The 19,304-nt window shown below is 37.7% G+C and overlaps 2 protein-coding genes across 4 annotated transcripts in view; one reads left to right on the top strand and one right to left on the bottom strand.

Annotated features, from left to right (window-relative positions):
• The window catches only part of NAB1 (NGFI-A binding protein 1), a 44,773-nt gene extending 27,089 nt beyond the window's left edge, over nucleotides 1-17,684 (top strand). The window contains exons 5-8 of one of the 2 annotated variants that reach the window (XM_040642773.1): nucleotides 9,287-9,376; nucleotides 11,226-11,385; nucleotides 13,126-13,239; nucleotides 15,176-17,684. In XM_040642773.1, the coding sequence (XP_040498707.1) occupies nucleotides 9,287-9,376; nucleotides 11,226-11,385; nucleotides 13,126-13,239; nucleotides 15,176-15,264 (453 nt within the window). In that variant the 3' untranslated portion in view covers nucleotides 15,265-17,684. Of the gene's footprint in view, nucleotides 1-9,286; nucleotides 9,377-11,222; nucleotides 11,386-13,125; nucleotides 13,240-15,175 lie in introns of both variants that reach the window. The other variant, XM_040642766.1, reaches the window with a different exon arrangement.
• LOC103659680 (serine protease 58-like) overlaps nucleotides 113-19,304 on the bottom strand; it is a 194,845-nt gene continuing 175,653 nt past the window's right edge. The window contains exon 5 of one of the 2 annotated variants that reach the window (XR_005838082.1): nucleotides 113-4,095. The gene's annotated coding sequence lies outside the window, so the exon portion shown is untranslated. Of the gene's footprint in view, nucleotides 4,096-6,651; nucleotides 6,853-19,304 lie in introns of those variants that run through there. The other variant, XR_005838084.1, reaches the window with a different exon arrangement.

Raw genomic sequence — 19,304 nt, 5'->3', positions numbered from 1 at the left:
CACACACACACACACACACACACACACACAGAGGCGGGGGTGGGGGAAGGGGCAGAGGGAGAAGCCAACTCCCCGCTGAGCAGGGAACCCCATAGGAGACTCAATCCCGGGACCCTGGGATCATGACCCAAGCCAAAGGTAGACCTTTAACAGACTGAGCCACCCAGGAGCCAGCACAATTGTATTTTAAAAATGTAAATCCCTTTCTCATTTAACTCTTTCCAGTGGCTTTCTACTGTACCTAGAATAAAATCTACAGTGGTAGAGACGTCTAAGACCCTACACGATCTGACTCTAAATTTGTATCTCTAACCTCATCTGCTACCACACTTCCCCATTCTTACTGTGTCCCAGCTACACTGACCCACTTTCTGTTGTTGGAACATGCCAAACTCATTTGTGCCTCAGCACTCTGTTTGTTCCCCTACCTATATCTTTCTGTAGCTCTTCACGTGGCTTCAGCTCACAGCTGGGAGTTTCCTCTGACTTCCCATCCTCCCTTTCTGAAAGGGCACCCTTACCTCAAAATCACATTCAGGCTCATTCTCCTGGTTTGTTTTGTTTGTTTTCATAGCACTTACTGGTATCTGAAACTATTATGTATTTATTTATATTATCAGTCTTCCCTATTGGATGAGAATAGATCTCTTATCTGTCTGCCTACTACTTTATACTCAGATTTGATAATGGTGCCTTGCACTTAATAGGCACTTAATAAAATCAGTTAGGTGAAATAATGAATGGCTATGGTTAAGCATCTTCGACTTCTTAAAAACTTTAGCCTAAAGCGGTGGTTCTCGAAGAGAAGAGTTTTGTCCCCAAAAGGCCACACTTTAAAAAACTGTGCTTATATTTGTAATCAATGTCATTATTAGCTCTTGAGTAGTGTTTAAGATGGGTTACCTTGAGATACCATGCAAAAAAAATGCCGAAATTATCCAAATAATCTAACTGTTGATGATATAGTTTTATCCTATTGCATCCCAAGATAATGAACAAGAGAAGATCCCTGTAGATTCAGTGACTCTGCCACTGAAAGGGAAGGCCAGTGAACATAGAGACTGCTAAGAGGGCATGTGCCATCAGAGGATTTAGAGGAAAGAAGGTACCAAACCTGCCCAGGGACCACGATCCTTCTCACCATTGGCCCTCTATGTAATCCTGACTTGGGCTCTTCTTGCATTTAAGCCCTGTTTTCCTTTTTTGTCTGTGTTCAGAGATCACTGTTGTACATTTAAGTTTGAGATCATGAATCTCATGGACTGTTTGAGCTGTCATTTTTTCTTGTTAGGCTGTATTGATAAACCTTTCTGACCTCCCCGGTGGCCCTTATCTGAAATTTAAGCAAAGTGTTTTTTGTATCCAGCACAATGTTTTGAGTTTCCTTTAGTAGCTCAGAGTGTTGGGTTTTAGCATTAGATGTGACCCTTCTATTCCTTTAAGTATGTTCCCCCAGAGATATTGAATGATAGTTCTGTTTGGTTAGTTTATTGTTTTACTGGCGTTCACAAAGCCACTTGAGCCGTTCTGGACTTAGAATTAAGATAATCGGTGTTTCCTTTTTCTGTGAATAACAGTTCTAACCCTCCCTAAATAACAAGTGACTCATCAACCCAGGCTACTTTAAATGCTCTTATAGACACTAAACTCTTGATTTTGTTTCCCGGAAATAAATAGGGACTTGAGCTTTTAATTCAGGACAGTAGTTTACTTTTTTTGCTGGTTTGTTTTAAATTTTGTTTTGTTTTTGCTTTGTGTTTTAAAAGATGTACTGCAGGGCAGCAGTATCTCCAGAATGTGTGTGTGTTGTGCATGTGTGTACTTACACATGGATACAGTGTAATCCTTTGCAAAATATACAGTATTGGCATCAATCCTTGTCTAAATTCTCTTGTGTACTCTAATTCAGATTTGAGATACCAGAGCTACTCCTTCAGTTCCAGAAGCTGATACTGAAGTAGTGTTGTGTAGGATTGTTGCTCCCTTACAGCATTTCATCAGGTATTAGTGCGTTGTTTATACCTACTTTCTATGTAGCTTCCAGCGAGGGGGGAGTTCCTGGCAGGAGAAGAGATTAAGGGAGGCTCCATTGAGGAGATATTGTTTGAGCTGGGTTTTAAAAGAAAGGTAGAGTTTCAGAAGGTAAAGATGTGAGGTGGAGGGGCATTACAAAGATAGACTAGCATGGGCAAAGACAGAGGTAAGAAAATACTGTGCATGTTTAGAGAACAATGAGACCAATTTGTTCAGAAATCATGACTGACACCAAGGACTTCATAAGAAAGATTTTAGAATTCTTTGAACACACTGTTTCTTATTTCATTCGAATTACTAATTCTCTATTAAAAGAAAATACTATAAAGATAAGCTTAGCACATTATAAATTATAGTAGATTACTAATTACTAGGCCCAAGTTAATGAGAATTTTTTCTTTCATCTAAAATCCTTGACAATTAGCATATGTGCCAAGTTGCTGACTTTTTTTCATCTTAAAAAGATAATTTTTACAGTGAACAAAAAGAAATGTGATGTCCAGTAGATAAAATAGAAGTGACATCAAAAATAGACATGTAAGGGAAAGATACATTTTCTTGCATGCCATTACTAGTGCATTAGGACACACTGACAAAACGAGCACTTTGTTCAAGCTCGGTAAGGTGTTTTCTTGTTTCCAAATGCTGTAATTTCCTGGTCTGTTTGTGGAGGTTGGGTAGAAGTTTTAAAATCCTTGTCTGGTTTTTTTTCCTCTTATTATGTTGTAGGTTGTTCCCCTTTAAGGATAGTTAGCTATTTATTTGATTGCTTTTGTTTTTGCTGTGATTGGTTAATACAGGATACGTATTGTAGTGAAGTACTGAGGTTAATCTGTTGTCCTTAAATAGCGCTCCTTTCTCTAATTCCTAGAATAATGAAGTAAACAGAGGAAAAAGCCTGCTAGCTTGGGAAGGCCTTAGGGTGACCCATCACTTGGAACGAAGCCTCTCAGGAAGGCACCTCTTCAGCCCTGTATGTTAGTAAGTGAGGCTTGGGAATATTTCTCCTATCCGGGCTGGATGAATAGTTTGTACACCTGGAACACAGTCCTTTGGGTGGATCCACTTTCAGCTAAAATGAAAATGAATTAATGTTTGTTGTTTCCATTTTCATCAGAGACCTCAAATCTAGCTCTGGGACACTTGCAAAGATAACTTTTTTATTGAATCTATTAATGCCTGTCCCTGCTAGGCATTTGAAATTCATTATCACAAACCTTCTTGTTTATCCTTATATGGAGGCTTTAGGATTTCCATTTATAGCCGAAGAGACACCCAGAAAGTCTCAGGAACTTGCTCAAGCTGCCACATTGCTCTCTGGTGGCAGAGCCGGGGCTTCAAATCTAGGTCTGACTCCTAAACTGCAAAACAGCAGTCCCTTCCTGGTGCTGATGAGTATTCACAGAGCACCTTCGGTATCAGGGTTATAGCTTGTCTCCTGCTAGTATGGTATGGAGGGCCGAGTGCGTGCAGAAATGGTAGTCTTTAAAGAAGGGGGAAAGAGTGGCGGTTACCAGTTTGTTTCAAGAAGGCATAGCCAAGCTGTTGTTAAGTTTTGAGTGGGAAATTTAACAATATAAATGAGAAAATATATTTAAATATAATACATTGCCATTTGACAAACTGTTTAGAATGAGGAGAAGCACAATGTTGGGAAGATAAAGAGTAAATCAAGAAAAATTAGTTTGATTTATTTATATTATACCTATGACAATATATTCAAGACAGCTTCATAACTAGTTAAAGGAGATGAAACACCAACACCCAAAGTCTCTGGTGCTCATGACTTTTCAAAATAATAATTAAAAGTGGATTCAGTTGACAGCCTTTCTTTTTCAAAGAACATAACGTGTTCTATGAACAAATCCTGTCATTACCTTCCATGTTTGTGAGTGAGATCTTGGAAGAGAGGAAGACTGTGTAAGAGAACTGGTCTCGGGACTAGCCACGGGCGCTGACTAAACAGGCTGTTGCTGTTCAGATCTCATCGGTGGGTTTTCTTCGTTCACTGAAATTGCTGGAGACTAGTCAAAGAGATGGGAGGTGACAGCATTCTTGATCCTGTGTGGGTTGGGAGTGCAAAGCAATCAGAGATAACTGGATGAAAGAAATGCAGTTTGTTAATAGAGACCAGAAAGTCAGAGAATTGGGGCTTGAAGAAGAAAGACTTAGAGGAAACATCTGCTAGCAGTTCTAGGCGGGTGGGGGTAGGAGAGGGAGGCAGGGGGAGGGAAGAGGGTCAGAACATCCACCTACACTGTTACTAAGCTTGTTGAAAGAAAGCTGGTCTAATTTGATGTAGAGTCTTCCCCTCTGGATCAGAAAAACAGAAGCATTACAATCTGCTATTCATATAGAAAGTGTGAGTAAAAAAAAAAAAAAAAAGGAAAATGCACGTGTGAGGCTGAGAACATCTGCTGGAACAAGCCATTTTAAAGACAGCTAAGCAGTGGCTTTAAAGCAGCTTGCTGGTATTTGGGGGCAAGGTTGAGGAGGAATGGGGGTGGAAACCAATGGGATGAGAGTAATTAGGTCATGAACAGCATCCCACCCTGTGTCTTTTATTTTCTCAGTGCTCAAAATCAGAATCTCACCAGTAAGGGAACACTGTGATTAATGGCAGGAGCCAAGAATGTGACATGAAGATAAATTGCTTATAGCATGGTACAGCTGGTTCTTGGGGAAAAAGCTGGAGAGACACGTAACAAAAGTCCTATACCAAACATCATGGGAAAGAGACCAGTTTCTTGGGAATGTTCTCACTCTTCTTTCCAAGCCATACATTTGGGGTACCTGAAAACATAGGTCATGAAGTGATAGCTACTCAGTCCTGTAGAGTGTGCCCGTAATGAACCACCGAAGACTGGGAGCAAATCAGAATGACTCATGTACTCAGTTTCGGAGAGATCACTGATTATTTGAATATGGTTGTTTATTGCTTATTGCATGTTTTTACTTCTCTTTATTAATGGAGGAGCAGTGTCCATTTCCCAAAAACTGTCACATGTAGAGTTTGAAGTTCCCCCTTCCAGCTTTTCCATATTGTCATGATCGAATAATCTTGTGTAGCAATGTGTACTTTTCCAGGAGTTACCATTTGCATTACTGCATTTAATCTCCACAAATCTCCACTGGGTGGAAGAAGCTGATGATTCCATCTCCATTTAAAAAATTGGGAACACTGGAAATAATGAGGTTAACTTTCCTGCCCGGGATCACACATCCAGTTCCTAACATAAGAAGACTAGATTGCTCTTTCTTCTGTAAGTTCCTTTAAAAACAGCACTGGACTATTGGAGGTTCTGGCCTGGGCACACTCCACCCAGGGCTTGTTGAAAAGCTGGAACTATATATTGTCCCCCTCACATTCAGATTGGGCTTTCAGAAACACAGATCTGGTTCGTTTCTTCCCCGAGACCTTCAGTGGCTTCTCTTTGAGTTTAAGATAAAGTCGACAATTCTTAACATGGCTTACAAGGGCTCACAGAATTTGGCCCTGCATATCCAACTTCTCTCACCAGTCTCTCTTTCTCAGTGTGTATTCCCTACGTTAGCTATGTTAAATATTCTCCAGCTTCTCAACTGTGTTGTCCTGTTCTTTTTGCCTCTAGGTTTATATATAAGCTGCTCTCTTTCCCTAGAGAATTCTCTTCTTTCAACTCTCAGCCTAGACATCATGCCCTCTCAGAAGACTTCCCTGACAGTGTCCTCCACTATGCTCTGGATCTCTTTGTCCTTTTCTCTCTCTAGACTATATGTCCGGAGGGCAGGAGTCATTGAATCCTCAGCATTGAGTACAGAGTCCAGAACCAATTAGGCAAGTGAGAAATTTTTCATGAATGAATAAACAGGTATTTCCAGATTTCCGTTGTTCTTTCCACTAAAACCGTTTCCTACCAGTATGGTCAATATTTTCTTGCTGGTTTTAGTGTTAAATACCCAAGATGTCTTATACTATGTAAGTAATCTCTAAGATATCTACACTATGTAAATATCCCCGAAATTGATCTTATTCCCCCTGTATCATAGAGATGCAGTGAGTCACGTGCAGCATGCTATCTATTCTACTTGATCAAATCTGGTAGCTTTAAAAGGGAACTTAATAAATATCAGTAGCGAACATTTATCTGGTAATATCTATGTGGCAAGCATTGTGCTAAGCGTTCTTCATGAATTTTTTGGTTCCTTAAAATGGTTCTAAAGTTAGTTGAGTAGGGCGTGATCCCAGGTTCCTGGGATCGAGCCCCACATTGGGCTCCCTGCTCTGCTGGGAGCCTGCTTCTTCCTCTCCCACTCCCCCTGCTTGTGTTCCCTCTCTCGCTAGCTGTCTCTCTCTCTCTGTCAAATAAATAAATAAAATCTTTAAAAATAAATTAATTAATTAAAATTAGTTGTGTAGACACAGAAAGATGAAAAGTATCACAGTAAATAAGTAGTAGAATTGGGTTTTGAACTTAGTGTAAATCATAGAGTTAAACCAGTTCAGCTTATGAAAAACCGAGCTGTAAGAGCTGTGCCTCTGTTTACTGCTATGAGTTTTATAAATGCAGTACCTCTGGGATTTACAATTTGAGCAGAGGCTTTGAAGCCAGTGTCTTTAGCTGTCAAATGAGAGGAACCTAGGGTCGTCTGTGTTGGGGATTAAATTAGATGGTACATGTAAAACACAGAACATAGTCGGGAACTGGTGGTACATGGTAATCACCTGGAAAATATTCACTTCTCTTGTTTTCCAGGTCTTCTCTTAGCTTCCCTCGTTGAGCTTCTCTCATTGAACAACCCTCACAGATAGGTGCTCTTCACTTAAAGGAGACATTGCTAAAGAGAAAGATTTGGAGGTCTAAATAAGTTCTTAGAGAAAAATGGAATGACTAAACAAGTGTACTTTTCACTTAGATTTAGATTGTATCCACGTATATAAAGTTCATTCTAGCTCAGTTAATGATTATATTCCATATATTCTTCTGAGCCAAGGGTCCTTGGTCTTGTGGGGGCCTAGAAAGGTAACTATTTTCAATACTTTAAAAATGCTGATTGGGGCACTTGGGTGGCTCAGTCGGTTGGGCGTCTGCCTTTGGCTGGGGTTGTGATCCCAGGGTGCTGGGATCCCTGCATTGGGCTCCCTGCTCGGGGTGGGGGGGTGGTGGTGTCTGCTTCTCCCTCTGCCCCCCCTTCCCGTGGCTCATGCTCTCTCTCTCTCTTTCTCAAATATTGTATATCGACCCACCGTAAAGCTACATGAAACTACCTCAAGATGTCAAATTTATTTGCCCTTGACTCTGTTTCATTTCATATCTTTGAATTTTAAAACAGCAAATTATTACTTAAAAAATGAATTTTGGTAGATGAAATCTTTGAAAACATGAGATCCACAGTGGAGAAATAAGACCCTGATAGGGAAAAACTTTTGAATCAGTATCTCTTATTTCAAATAAGATAAAATATTTTGTTATCATATCTCTTTCTGCTGTAAGAACTGTTACATCTTTTTCTGCTGTAAGAACTTTGGTTTTTAATGATTTACCCTTTGCTACAAATACATAGCTCATGAAACTCGGGGAGAAATATTTTGGATGTCAGTGACCATTTCTGTGAGGAGTCCCTTAGTAGTTTTTAGTGAAGTTACTCAAACCACGCTATTGTGATGTTTGTAGATACAAATTTCATGTGAAGCAATAAGTGAGCAAAAAAACACAAAACAACTTGAAAAAAAGTAGTAGATGGATTGGCACTTAATATACATAAAGTATACAGTGAAAATCATTTAAGTTGGTGTATTGTCCAGGAGGAGGGTGCCCCAAGTTAGCTCTGTTTGATGTAAGAACTTGGTATGTACTGATGCCCTAACTTAGCAGTGATTACATGCTAAAGGCAGTATCTCAAATGCTCCTCACAACAGCCCTAACGGAGAGGTGCTCTTATCTGTACTTTTCACATGAGGAAGCTAACGTTCTGAAGGTTGGGTTAGTCCTCTGGTGTTACGTAGCTAGTAAGCGGTAGAATTGGAACATGAGTGCAGGTCTTTTTTCCTTTCTTCTTCTTCTTCTTCCTTCTCCCTCTTCCTTCTTCCTCTTTCTTCCTTCTTCTTGTTCTTCTTCTTGTTCTTGTTCTTCCTTTTAGATTTACTTATTTATTTTAGAGAGAAAGAGTGTGTGAGCAAACAGTGGGGGGACTGGAGGGGAGAGAGAGAGTCCTGAAGCAGATTCCCTGCTGTGCAGGGAGCCTGACGCGGGGCTCCATCCCACAACACTGAGATCACGACCTGAGCCAAAATCAAGAGTTGCTGCTTAATCAGCTGAGCCATCCAGGTGCCTCAAGTGCAGGTCTTTCTAATTCAAAGCCGTGACAAGTCAGCGTGGAAGAATTCTTCAGAAATTCAGGTTGGGATTACTGGGTAGCACTTTGAAGAAAATTTACATTGGTTCTTTATCACATTACATATAACAAAATAAATTCCTGGTTAGTTAGTCAAATTTTAAAAACAAAGCAAACAAGATAAAGCTTTAGAAAAACTAGAGGGTAGGTTTGAGTATTTATCAAATCTCTAAAGCAGAATGCCTTTCTGAAGCTTATAGTGATAGAAGAATTTACAAAATAAAAGTATATAGAACTACAGTATATAAAATTAAAAAAATTTTTGAATATCAATACAAAAATATGAGTTGGCAAAAATTAAGAAAACAGCAACACCCAGCACTGGCAAGGAAAACTTACGGTCTGATTAACCTGTAAAGGCCCTTGGGGGAAGTAGTGAATGAAAAATGTTCATAAAAATGTTCATCCCTTTGCAGTAATTGTACTAGGAATCTACTGTATTGCGTTATCTAAGCTATGGAAAATGGTATTTCTATGAAAATATTTTTGCAGTGTTTTTCAACCCAAAAATAAGAAAAAGAACCTAAATGTCCAATGTGAAAATAGTGATTATTACTAGTTGAACTGCTAGATGAAATGCTGTATGAAAAGTTATATTACCATTATTATTAATGCTCATGAAGTCTGCATTCCATTGTAGATGTATAAGTCTTATTGTCTTTTTTATTTGTATTTTTAGTTAGGTTACAACCGTAGAAATAAAGTAATTGTACCATAAAAGACTGAAAGGAATTATTGTACATTAAAATCTTAATCACGATTACTCGGGCAGTAGGATTAAAGTGCTTTTTTTTTTTTTTTTGGGGGGGGGCCATTTTCTGAGTTGGTGATATTTTATTTACAAACTAAGGAAAAGGACTTATTCTTTGACCCATAGGATGGATTTCCAGATTTCCAGGACTCTGTGCAAACCCTCTTCCAGCAGGCTAAAACTAAGAGTGAAGAACTCGCTGCTCTTAGTTCACAGGTAACGTAAACCACCAGGTAACATTTCATAGTAATATCTGTAGGTTGAAAAATAAACGACTGCTTTAGCTACCTTCAGTTTTAAGCATCTGAGGACTGGATTTATTTCTGGTTGTTTTTGAAATGTCATCTGATCCACACCTGTATCAACAAGATAGCAGTAACAATGTAGTTTGATTTGAGCAGAATCTGATATAGCCATACTTGTTGTTTGTAGTTTTGTAGGAAGAAAGACAGATTCTCTACTTAAGAAAACTTTTTAAAAGAAGCAGTTTGATACCAGGAATAAAGCCATGTTGACTATGGCTGTGTGTAATACAACTCTGAGATAAAATAGTACTAATTCTCAATAAAACATTAATCATTGATATTATAGCTATTGTTAAAGCATTTCTTTTTTTTTTTTTTCTTTTTTTTTAAAGATTTTATTTATTTATTGGACAGAGAGATAGAGACAGCCAGCGAGAGAGGAAACACAAGCAGGGGGAGTGGGAGAGCAAGAAGCAGGCTCATAGCAGAGGAGCCTGATGTGGGGCTCGATCCCACAATGCCGGGATCACGCCCTGAGCCGAAGGCAGACGCTTAACCGCTGTGCCACCCAGGCGCCCCTGTTAAAGCATTTCAATTCATGCTTGAGAAAAAATTCTTACCTTAATATGTATCTTCAGGTGCTTTTGCTATTATTTAATTGTTGTATGCTGAAATTAACATTTTAAAAAGTCATTTCTGCAAATACTACCTTTTAGAAAGCCCTGTAAGTTTTATTCCTGTTGATCTGCCTGGCCACTGCTCTTGGTCAAATTTAGTAGTGCCAAGTTTTGTTTTTTCTTCTTAAGAGGATGAAAAATACACTTCCTCCTCAGAAATCTTACTGAAATTTTATCAATTAATTAGTAGTAAGTTCAAATAAATTGAAGTTACAGCTGCTTTTGATCTGGTTTATGTGCATTCAGAAAAATAGTATAAGCTTTTATCCTATTCTGTGAACTATTTTTTCTTTTATTGACTTTTACTGTTGTGAATCAGGATTTTTATAACTGATTTTACACAGCAGCTTCCTTGTACTACTCTTTTATATGGCATGGCAATGATTCATATCTGCATTTTGACTATTAACCTCCTTGGCAAAATAGCACAAATGCACTGCTTTGAATATCACATATAAGTAATTTAAAGCAGTACATAAAGAAGGAACTTATAAAACACATGCAAAGATGAGTTTCTGTTTATTTGTGTATTTTAAACTTGTCTTCCTATGATTGGTTGGGAAATAATGCAGTTTCATTCCATGATGAAGGGNAAGAGTCTCGTTGGCACTGGTGTTTTTCCTGCATAATTTGCATTGTTTAATTTTGGTGGGAGGTGTGTTTGTCTTGTTCTTCTAGACAGCCATTTTACACCTTTTCTCCCCCAACTACTGTCATCATATCAGAATATGTGTAGTGCCAGATCCTAAAATAAAAATGCCAAGATCTTACCCTGTGTGTTAGAAGCAGTTTATAGCAGATGCTGCTGTTGCTCTGAGGTTCCTTTTTAAAAAAATATTTTAAAGGACTCAGTACTTCGGGAAACAAAGCTAAGGTTATTTTGCCTTTGAGCTGAAATGGAATTCTATAAAGGATGAGCAGGAAGATTTTTTTTTCTTTTGCATAGAATCCAACATTTTATGTTTTAACATGATGATATAGACATCTAAGCATATTTATGGAACGTGTATACCACATGAAGTGTGAACTAATTTAATGAATACTAAATATATTTGCTGGAGTCTGAAATTGGCATCTTTAAACCATTAAAAAAATGTAGAATGTTTTAGTTCCTGATTTTATTTTTGCTTTACTTACTAGCAGCCTGAAAAGGTGATGGCAAAGCAGATGGAGTTCCTTTGCACCCCAGCTGGCTATGAGAGACTGCAGCATGCTGAGAGAAGGCTCTCGGCAGGACTCTACAGGCAGACCTCAGAAGAGCACAGCCCTAACGGCGTGGCTTCTGACAACTCCGATGGGCAAGGTGGATCTTAGATGACCTACGCTTTGAGAGCCAGTGACTATGTGCACTGTACAGAGAAACAAAAGTTGGCTTATTTTTAAATCCTGATATTTTATAGAGATTACGTTATATTTTCCCTATAAAAATTCATTTTTAAATTGTCTCTTTTTCAAGAAAGGAAAGGATTCATCCTGCAAATTTAACTTGCAGTTTTGGGGGCGGGGGAGTTTGTTTATGTATTTGTTTTTACCTTATTATCCCTAAACTAGCTGACACATGCAGTTCACTCCTCTTTTGTACAGGGTGAGTGGGAATGGGACATGTAAACAGTATAGATCCTTTTCCCCAAAGAAACTGATGCCGTGGGAGACGTTTATCATTTTTTAAAAGATGACAGCTTCATATTTTCTTAGACTTCAAAAACAAATTTGTGAAGTTTATAACATTTGGTTCCTAAGAGAATATGGTGACTGCTTCTGTACTGTGACAAGAGTACAGAGATCTGTAGAGCTAGTATAAGAATGGAGAGACTTGAAGAAATTTTGTGTTCTTTCAGCATTAGGTTGGCTTACAGTCCCTATGAAACTATTTGGTGTGGTACGTTGGAAGTTGTTCTCCTAAACTCTTAATTTTAGAAAGCTATGATTCATGAATATTTTTATCATTTAAGAAATTATTTTCATTTTTTTGTATTCACACATGAAGCAAATCTCAGGTCGTCGTCATCGACTCGTAGTATCTTCTTGTGTGCCAAGCACGCTTCTAGGCACTGCAGATGCATCAGTGACGTTAAGGCCCTGCTGCCTTGGAGCTGACACTCTAGTGAAGGGAGATGGACAGTATTTAGTACAGAAATATGTCTTCTAGTTTCAGATAGTGGTGTGTGTTTGAAGAAAAACAATAATTTTGTAGGACCTTCTTGGTTTAATTATTATTATATTTTTCTAGAGCGTGGCTTCCATTGTCAAAAAATAAATAGATTTCTAAGTGAGAATACTCTTCTTAACAAGCATTCTCTACCTGTAGAGTAAAATGTGTCGGCAGATCAGAGTGCTGGAGAAGAGCATTCTTCCTTTTTAAAAATATTATAGAAACTGTACAGTTGAGGTCTTGTTTAACCTCTCTAATCATCCTTGACAGTTAAGACTTAAAAATTAAGCAAAAGCAAAATTAACAAAAGACTGGATGACTCCAATTTGTGAAACCAGGCTAATGTCATGTGGGGTGGCAGTCTGCTAAGTGTGTGGATTTAGGTCTATGACAGAGAAGGCGATTTGGCATCTAAAACGTTTTTACCCAATCTGTGCTAATTCTGTCTCCACGGATTTGCCATAGGTTTTGTCGTTTAGTAATAGGCAATTGCTTGAAGCCATCTCTCTCTCTCTAGTACTTGTTATTATGTGTTAATGACATGTCTTGGTAAACTGTGCACTGGTAAGAAAGTGCCTTACAGAGGGGATGTATTCTGTGCCAGGGTTGGAGTGCTTACTGGAAATCTCAGTCTTTTGTTTAGTTCATGTTTCACTCTTAAAAACGTCCTGGCAGAATTGTAAACCTTGGAACTAGCATGAATTGCCATTTCCTTCCTAAATTATTATTTAAAATATTTCTCTAGCTATTATTTAAATTCTTCAGTGCCTGTTGGCTTTCCTTAGTCCTTTCCTAAGGAGTGTTCAGGCATTTTGTGAAAACTTATTTTTAAGAAAAACCATAGTGTGTGTTTTATATTACTCATATTGCTTTTTTTTCCCTTCTCATTAGGAGAAAGACCTTTGAATCTCCGAATGCCTAATTTACAGAACAGACAACCCCATCATTTTGTGGTGGATGGAGAGCTGAGTAGACTTTACTCCAGTGAGGCGAAGTCCCAGTCAGGTAAGAATATGGGATGTGATTAGAGAGAGTGACACTTGAATAAAACATCTTTAAATCCTATTTTCCTACCTTCCACTATCTCCATTCCTCCTTCCCCCAACTCCCAGCCAAAAAAAAGGGTCATTATTAACAATGTTACCAGTCAGTTTTTCTCTGCTTGAAAATAATAGATTGCCATAATAATGGCCAGTCTTTTTTAGAACATGGTATTCCAAAGAATTGACAGGGAAAAATTCGTGAAGATTGATACTGTTTTGATTAGCTATTACACAAATGGTGCCTTTCATACAAAATTTTAAACCAAATAATACATGGCTGATTTGAGTCATGTAATTGCCTTTTTCCAGCATTCATGCTGTGAAAGTGATGGATTACATGTTTGCTCTCACACTAAGAAAACCTTGTATATCAAAATCTAAACTTTCCTTCCAGATGCATTTTGGGGATGATATTTATATTTCAGAAGTAAATTGAACTCCATAAAAGGATAAGCTGTTCCTTATTATAGTTAGATGTTTATTTTTCCCCAAGAAAAGGTGAGTTAGACAAAGTATTGGAGGGGCCCCTGGGTGGCTCAGTCGGTTGAGCCGCTGCCTTTGGCTCAAGTCATGATCCCAGGACCCTGGGATCGATCGAGTCAGGCTCCCTCCTCAGCAGGGAGTTTACTTCTCCCTCTCCCTTTCCCTATCCCCCTCCTCCCTGCTCATGTGTGCACGCGCACATACATGCACTCGCTCTCTCTCTCTCCCGTTTTCTCTCTCTCTCAAATAAAATCTTAAGGGGAAAAAAAGACAAAGTATTAGAGACCAGCACCGTTTTAAAGTATCTAGTATCATTCCATCTTTGAGTTAAAGTAACTTTTGGGAGTCACTTGAACTCTATTGCTTCATCTGTAAAACAGACATAATTTCTACTGTATAGAGTAGTTAGGATTAAACAGGGTAGCACCTACGAATTGCCTGGCTGATAGGAACTCAGTAAATGGTAGATACTATTTTTATACTCTTGCTAAATTTAAAATCCACTTTTGCATAGAGAGAGTAAATTCATAAATTGAACTGCCTAATTTCAGATAAGCTATTAGTTTTGGTTACACTTCTAGAATCCTTTTCAAAGTGTGCCTGTATATGTGGCTTTGTATCTTCCAGTATTTGTATTTTACATAAATACCAAATTTTATTGTCATTCTGTAGGGTTTTTGTGAGGTTGAAATAACTGTACACACCTAACTCCCAAGGAATGATCCCTGATGAAAGTAGTCTTCATTCTTTATCCCTGTTTCTCCCACCCTAATGTTTCGTGGCTAGAACTTTTAATAAGAAAGAGTTCCATGTTTAAACATGGAAGATGTTTTCTGTCTCATTTTTTCACTGATAGTAATTAAACGTTTTAGCTAGTAACTTTGTTGTATACGCATGACCAGTTTTATTTTACATATTTTTTTTTATCATGTTGAACCAAGCATTAAAGAAAAATACGGTTTCTATGCTAAGTGCTTTTTTGTGCCTTTCATGATTTAACTCTCATGCCACCCTATATAGATATTACTACCTCCGTTTTATAGAAGAAAGACACTAGGGCCTAGAAAGACACTAAGAAAGAAGAAAGACAATAGACACTAAATTCTTATCAGCCAGGCAATCCATGGGTGCTATCTTGTTTAATCCTCATAACTACACAGTACAAAATATGTCTGTTTTACAGATGAAGCAGTGGAGTTGCCTGGAGCGAGTAATTGGCAGATGCAGAATTTAAATCCATAATCCAGGCTCTTAACTGCAATTCTGTAAACATATTTTGTATGGAATTGCAGAATTATGAATAGTTGATACTGTTTGCTATGGAGTTTAGGGGTTTGTTTCATAAATTGGAATTTGTTTTTTGTGGTCCGTTGATTTAAAGTATCAACGCACTGTGTGTTTCCATTTTTATGCAGAGAGTCTTGGGATTTTAAAAGACTACCCTCACTCAGCTTTTACTTTAGAAAAGAAAGTCATCAAAACAGAGCCTGAAGATTCAAGATAGCTGTGATTCTCCACTGTTCTCTGGAAATGGCACTCAATTTAAGGATAATGCTCCATCATAGAAATAAGCCTTAATAACCAACGTTGCCTCATTCAGCTCAAACAGATTTCATAGCCAAAGCATAAGGACTGATCGTAGTATGCGGAAACCAGGAAGACAAAACAACAGCCACAAAGGAGAAAATTGAGAGAATGTTGCAATCTGTAACAAATACTGATCCATTCACATTCCTGTGTAAGTCATTTTATGTGGAAAAGCTTACAAATTAATATTGTAAGCACTCATTATTTAAGAATGTACAATGTATCTGTGTAATTTATAGAAGTAAAATCTAGATGTGGAGACATGTTTGGTCCAATAAATGTGGATACAGTTTATTTTACTTGAAATTTCACTGTCTACTTTTAAGTGTGTTTAGCATAAATATATGTTAGAGTTTAGAATCTTTGCAGTCATTAAGAAAGTTTAAGTGATGTAGCAATTGGCAAGGTTGCAGTGACTTTGGAAAAATGGAGAGCAAATGCTCAGTTTAATCCAAGGAAAATATTGTGGATTTAATATTTGATAAAACCGATTTTGTTTAACAGGAAATGTGTCATTTTTAGTAGTAAAATGTCACTTTTGCTGGCTCAGTCAGGCACATTTATGCAATTAATAAATACTAAAGTAAAGTTAAAAAGAGCAGTAGAGTAGAAAATCTCTCTTACTTAGTTGATTCAGATTGCATTATATCATTATCTCAAAAATAGGAAGCTATTCCTTGGACAGAGAACTTGAAACAAGTGAACTGATGTGTAAAAGCCGTGACTTAAACATTGCTGTTTAACAATGTGTTAAGTAGATAAAGACATAGTAAGTTAACCCCAAATATAAGGATGGTGACTGTTAAAAAGGCTATAATACATTATAGAGTAAGAACCATTTGATATCTAGAAATTCTTGATGTCCTGGATGGAGTCAGAGAAAGTAGGCGACTCTCCCTTGGGGAATGTCTTCCCACCCAGACCATACCAAGTGTGGACAATCACTACATCCACATTTGCAGACATAATTCTGTGGAGGTTTAGTTGACACCTGGATTCATTATTTATTTTACAATTTTGTATACCTTTCCTATTTGTGTATGCAGTTTTTTCTTAAAATTCATTTTAGCTTGAAAGTATGTTTTAATTCCTTCCCCCTATTTAATAAATGGGCTGTGTGCATATTTATGGGGGTGTGCTTAAATGTTATTAATGACGTTGCATACTTATGAGAATTTCACATTGGAATCCATAGTTTAAAAAAATACTGTTTCTACCAATTTACATTTTTTCTGTTGGTTTAAAAGAAGACATTTGACAGCTTTACCTACTTCCTCCAGATTCATCTAAACCCAGATATTGCTGAGAACAGCATCCTGAGTTGGAATATGTGGTGTTTTTTTGTTTTTAGTTCTGCTCTAGGTCATAACTGTGTAAAAAATATTAAGTCATAAACTGTTATACTAAAATTCATCAGCCAAATGTTAGATGAAATGTCTGGACTGTAGTCTCTGATCACTGTCACATATATGATTGCTTTTTCATTTTGATTTGTAGAATAGCTTTATGGTAGAAACACCAGTAAACAACTTTTATACTATTGAAAGGCTCTTTTCCCTACCTAAATGTTTTAACTGTACCATAGTGTTTTGCCCACTGAAGAAGCTTTTTATGGACCTTGCAACTTTGTTGCTAGCTTGAGGTTGATTATTGTGGTTGTATTGTTCACTGTGTGTAGAAATAGTATGAGTACGATTTAAATAGATTGTTCAGTTTTTAATATTAGCCATAGAACTGGTTAGTATCTCAGTAGTTTCATGAAACGTTCCTGTATTCTAATCTATTTTGAGAAATTTTGTGGGTTTTTTTTAATTGTGTCTTACAGTTCAAGTTTGTAGATTTTAATAAGCAACAATTTTTAAAGATGCGGTAATCTTCCAGTTAATATTTATCCGTCTTACATGACCCCTCCAACTGCATCTTTAAATCCATAAATAAGTTTCCGTAAGTATCACATTTTCCTGGTCTTTCAAGCTTAATGATAAGGGGGAAGCACAAGAAAAATTTCAGTAGAATACAGTTTTTATTTTGTAAACACTAATGTATTAAATTTGCTATACATTGAAGCAAATAATATATATTTTTATTTGAATTGTATATATGAATTGGATGTTATAACTAGTTGATTTTTTTCATTGTGTTAGAGGTATTTTCACTGAACCAGGTCAATTGGTTACCTCAGTATTACAGCCAATATAGTCCAAGGGACCATTTCTCCCCAAGTCTGTGTTGTACTTTATTATGTGAAGTCTTTGTTTCTGTGACTTTTAAATCTGTTGGTGAGGTGGGACGAGTGCACTTGCTTCCTGTGGCAATAAAGATTTTCTGTGCCTCACACATTTATGTGTATATAACTTTCTGCAAAACACTTTTCATAGTAGGTGATATTAGCCTCCCCTGCCTCGCCTCTCTGATTATTTGGGCTGGGCTCGGGTGTAAGGGGGCTGGGGCCAGGACTCATGTCTTAAGTTAAGATGAAATACTATTATCAACTATCTTCATTTCTAGGAAGTTATTTGGCAAACAGGTACTCAGTTGACTCTGGTCTGTTGGGGGATGGGGTTTGGTTTATATTGTTCTCAAGAGAGGTTTACAAAGACATTGTAAAAGCTCTCCACCATATCTAACCAACTAAATTAATAAAAGGAATGTTAGGATTTAACATTTATAATATATTAATACTTGTAAAGTGTTAATGTGATGTGGCCTAAGTATTATAGCTAATTATATGATACTGAGCTAACCTATGGTAGAGAATGAGCAAAAGCTTTGCAATGAAGGTTTTTTTGTTTTATTTTTTGAGAGAGTGAGATAGAGGTGGGTGGTGGTGATGGAGGCACAGAGGGAGGGAGGGAGGGAGAGAGAGAATTTTAAGCAGGCTTCACAGCCAGTGCGGACCCTGATGAGGGGCTCGATCTCACAACCCTGAGATCATGATCTGAGCCGAAATGAAAAGTTAGATGCTTAACCAGCTGAGCCACCCAGGCGCCCCTGCAGTGAAGTTTTAGTTGATGCATTTGGTGGATTAATGAAGAGCTTCATGGGGTCCCAACACATGTGCCAGATGGTAGGATGAGGGTGGAGGCCACAGAGGAAACACAAGGTGGGATCCTTGCCCTTCGTGAATCCAGTACCTAGTTGAATGGGACCTAATACCACTCAGATAAAATACAAATTTCAGTGTGTTACAGACTTGGGATGAGTAAGGAGCTGACATTTAAGTGTATTCTGTGTTTACGAGGCACTGTGGTAGTAGGCACTTTACAGGTGAAAGCAAATTGGTGTGATTGAGATGTAGAAGAGATCGGCCAGAACTGGAATAGTTAACAGAAAGAGGTGAGATGTGCTAGGAAGACGTAGTGGTAGTGCATTTCTTTTATTTTGAGGCCATTAAAAAAAAAATTACTAGTTTTAGCCAGTTAGATCTGCTTACCAGGATAACAGTTCTTTTTGATAGTCCCACTGAACCTGTCAAAAGGCAGGGGGGAAATGTGCTTTTTCTTGTCCTTAAATTAGTAAGACCACTTGGGTAAAGGCTTTAGGATTTGGTGATTATGGGGCTACTAGCACCTAGTGTACGTTTCCAATTATAGTTGATGGTATTTAAGACTTAAAACCTAAATAAGCAAGCAAGGAATTTTCTCACCTAGAGTCTGCTCACTTGGTTACTCAAATGTTAAAGTACTGTTGACACAATACCTCTTTCGCTTGTATGTTTGTAACTTCATTAATACTGCACTGAGTCTTCAAAAGAAAATCAACCAAGGTATTAACCTAATGAAACTAGGACGTCTGTCTCTTATAGGAAATGAATTTGGTTAGTAAACAGCTAAGTTAGAATTGAGTAAATGTTTTGTGTTTGTAACAGCTTCAAGCATATAACCAAATATGGTAGCTGCTATTTAACTAAAAACCACCTTATGGTCCAGCCGTGTGCATGGGTGTTGTTTCAGGGAA

Source organism: Ursus maritimus, unplaced genomic scaffold (assembly GCF_017311325.1).
Source record: "Ursus maritimus isolate PB19 unplaced genomic scaffold, ASM1731132v1 scaffold_1, whole genome shotgun sequence".
Lineage (NCBI taxonomy): Eukaryota > Metazoa > Chordata > Mammalia > Carnivora > Ursidae > Ursus > Ursus maritimus.
Note: the sequence above shows the minus strand (reverse complement) of the source record. Positions and strands in the feature narration are given on the sequence as shown.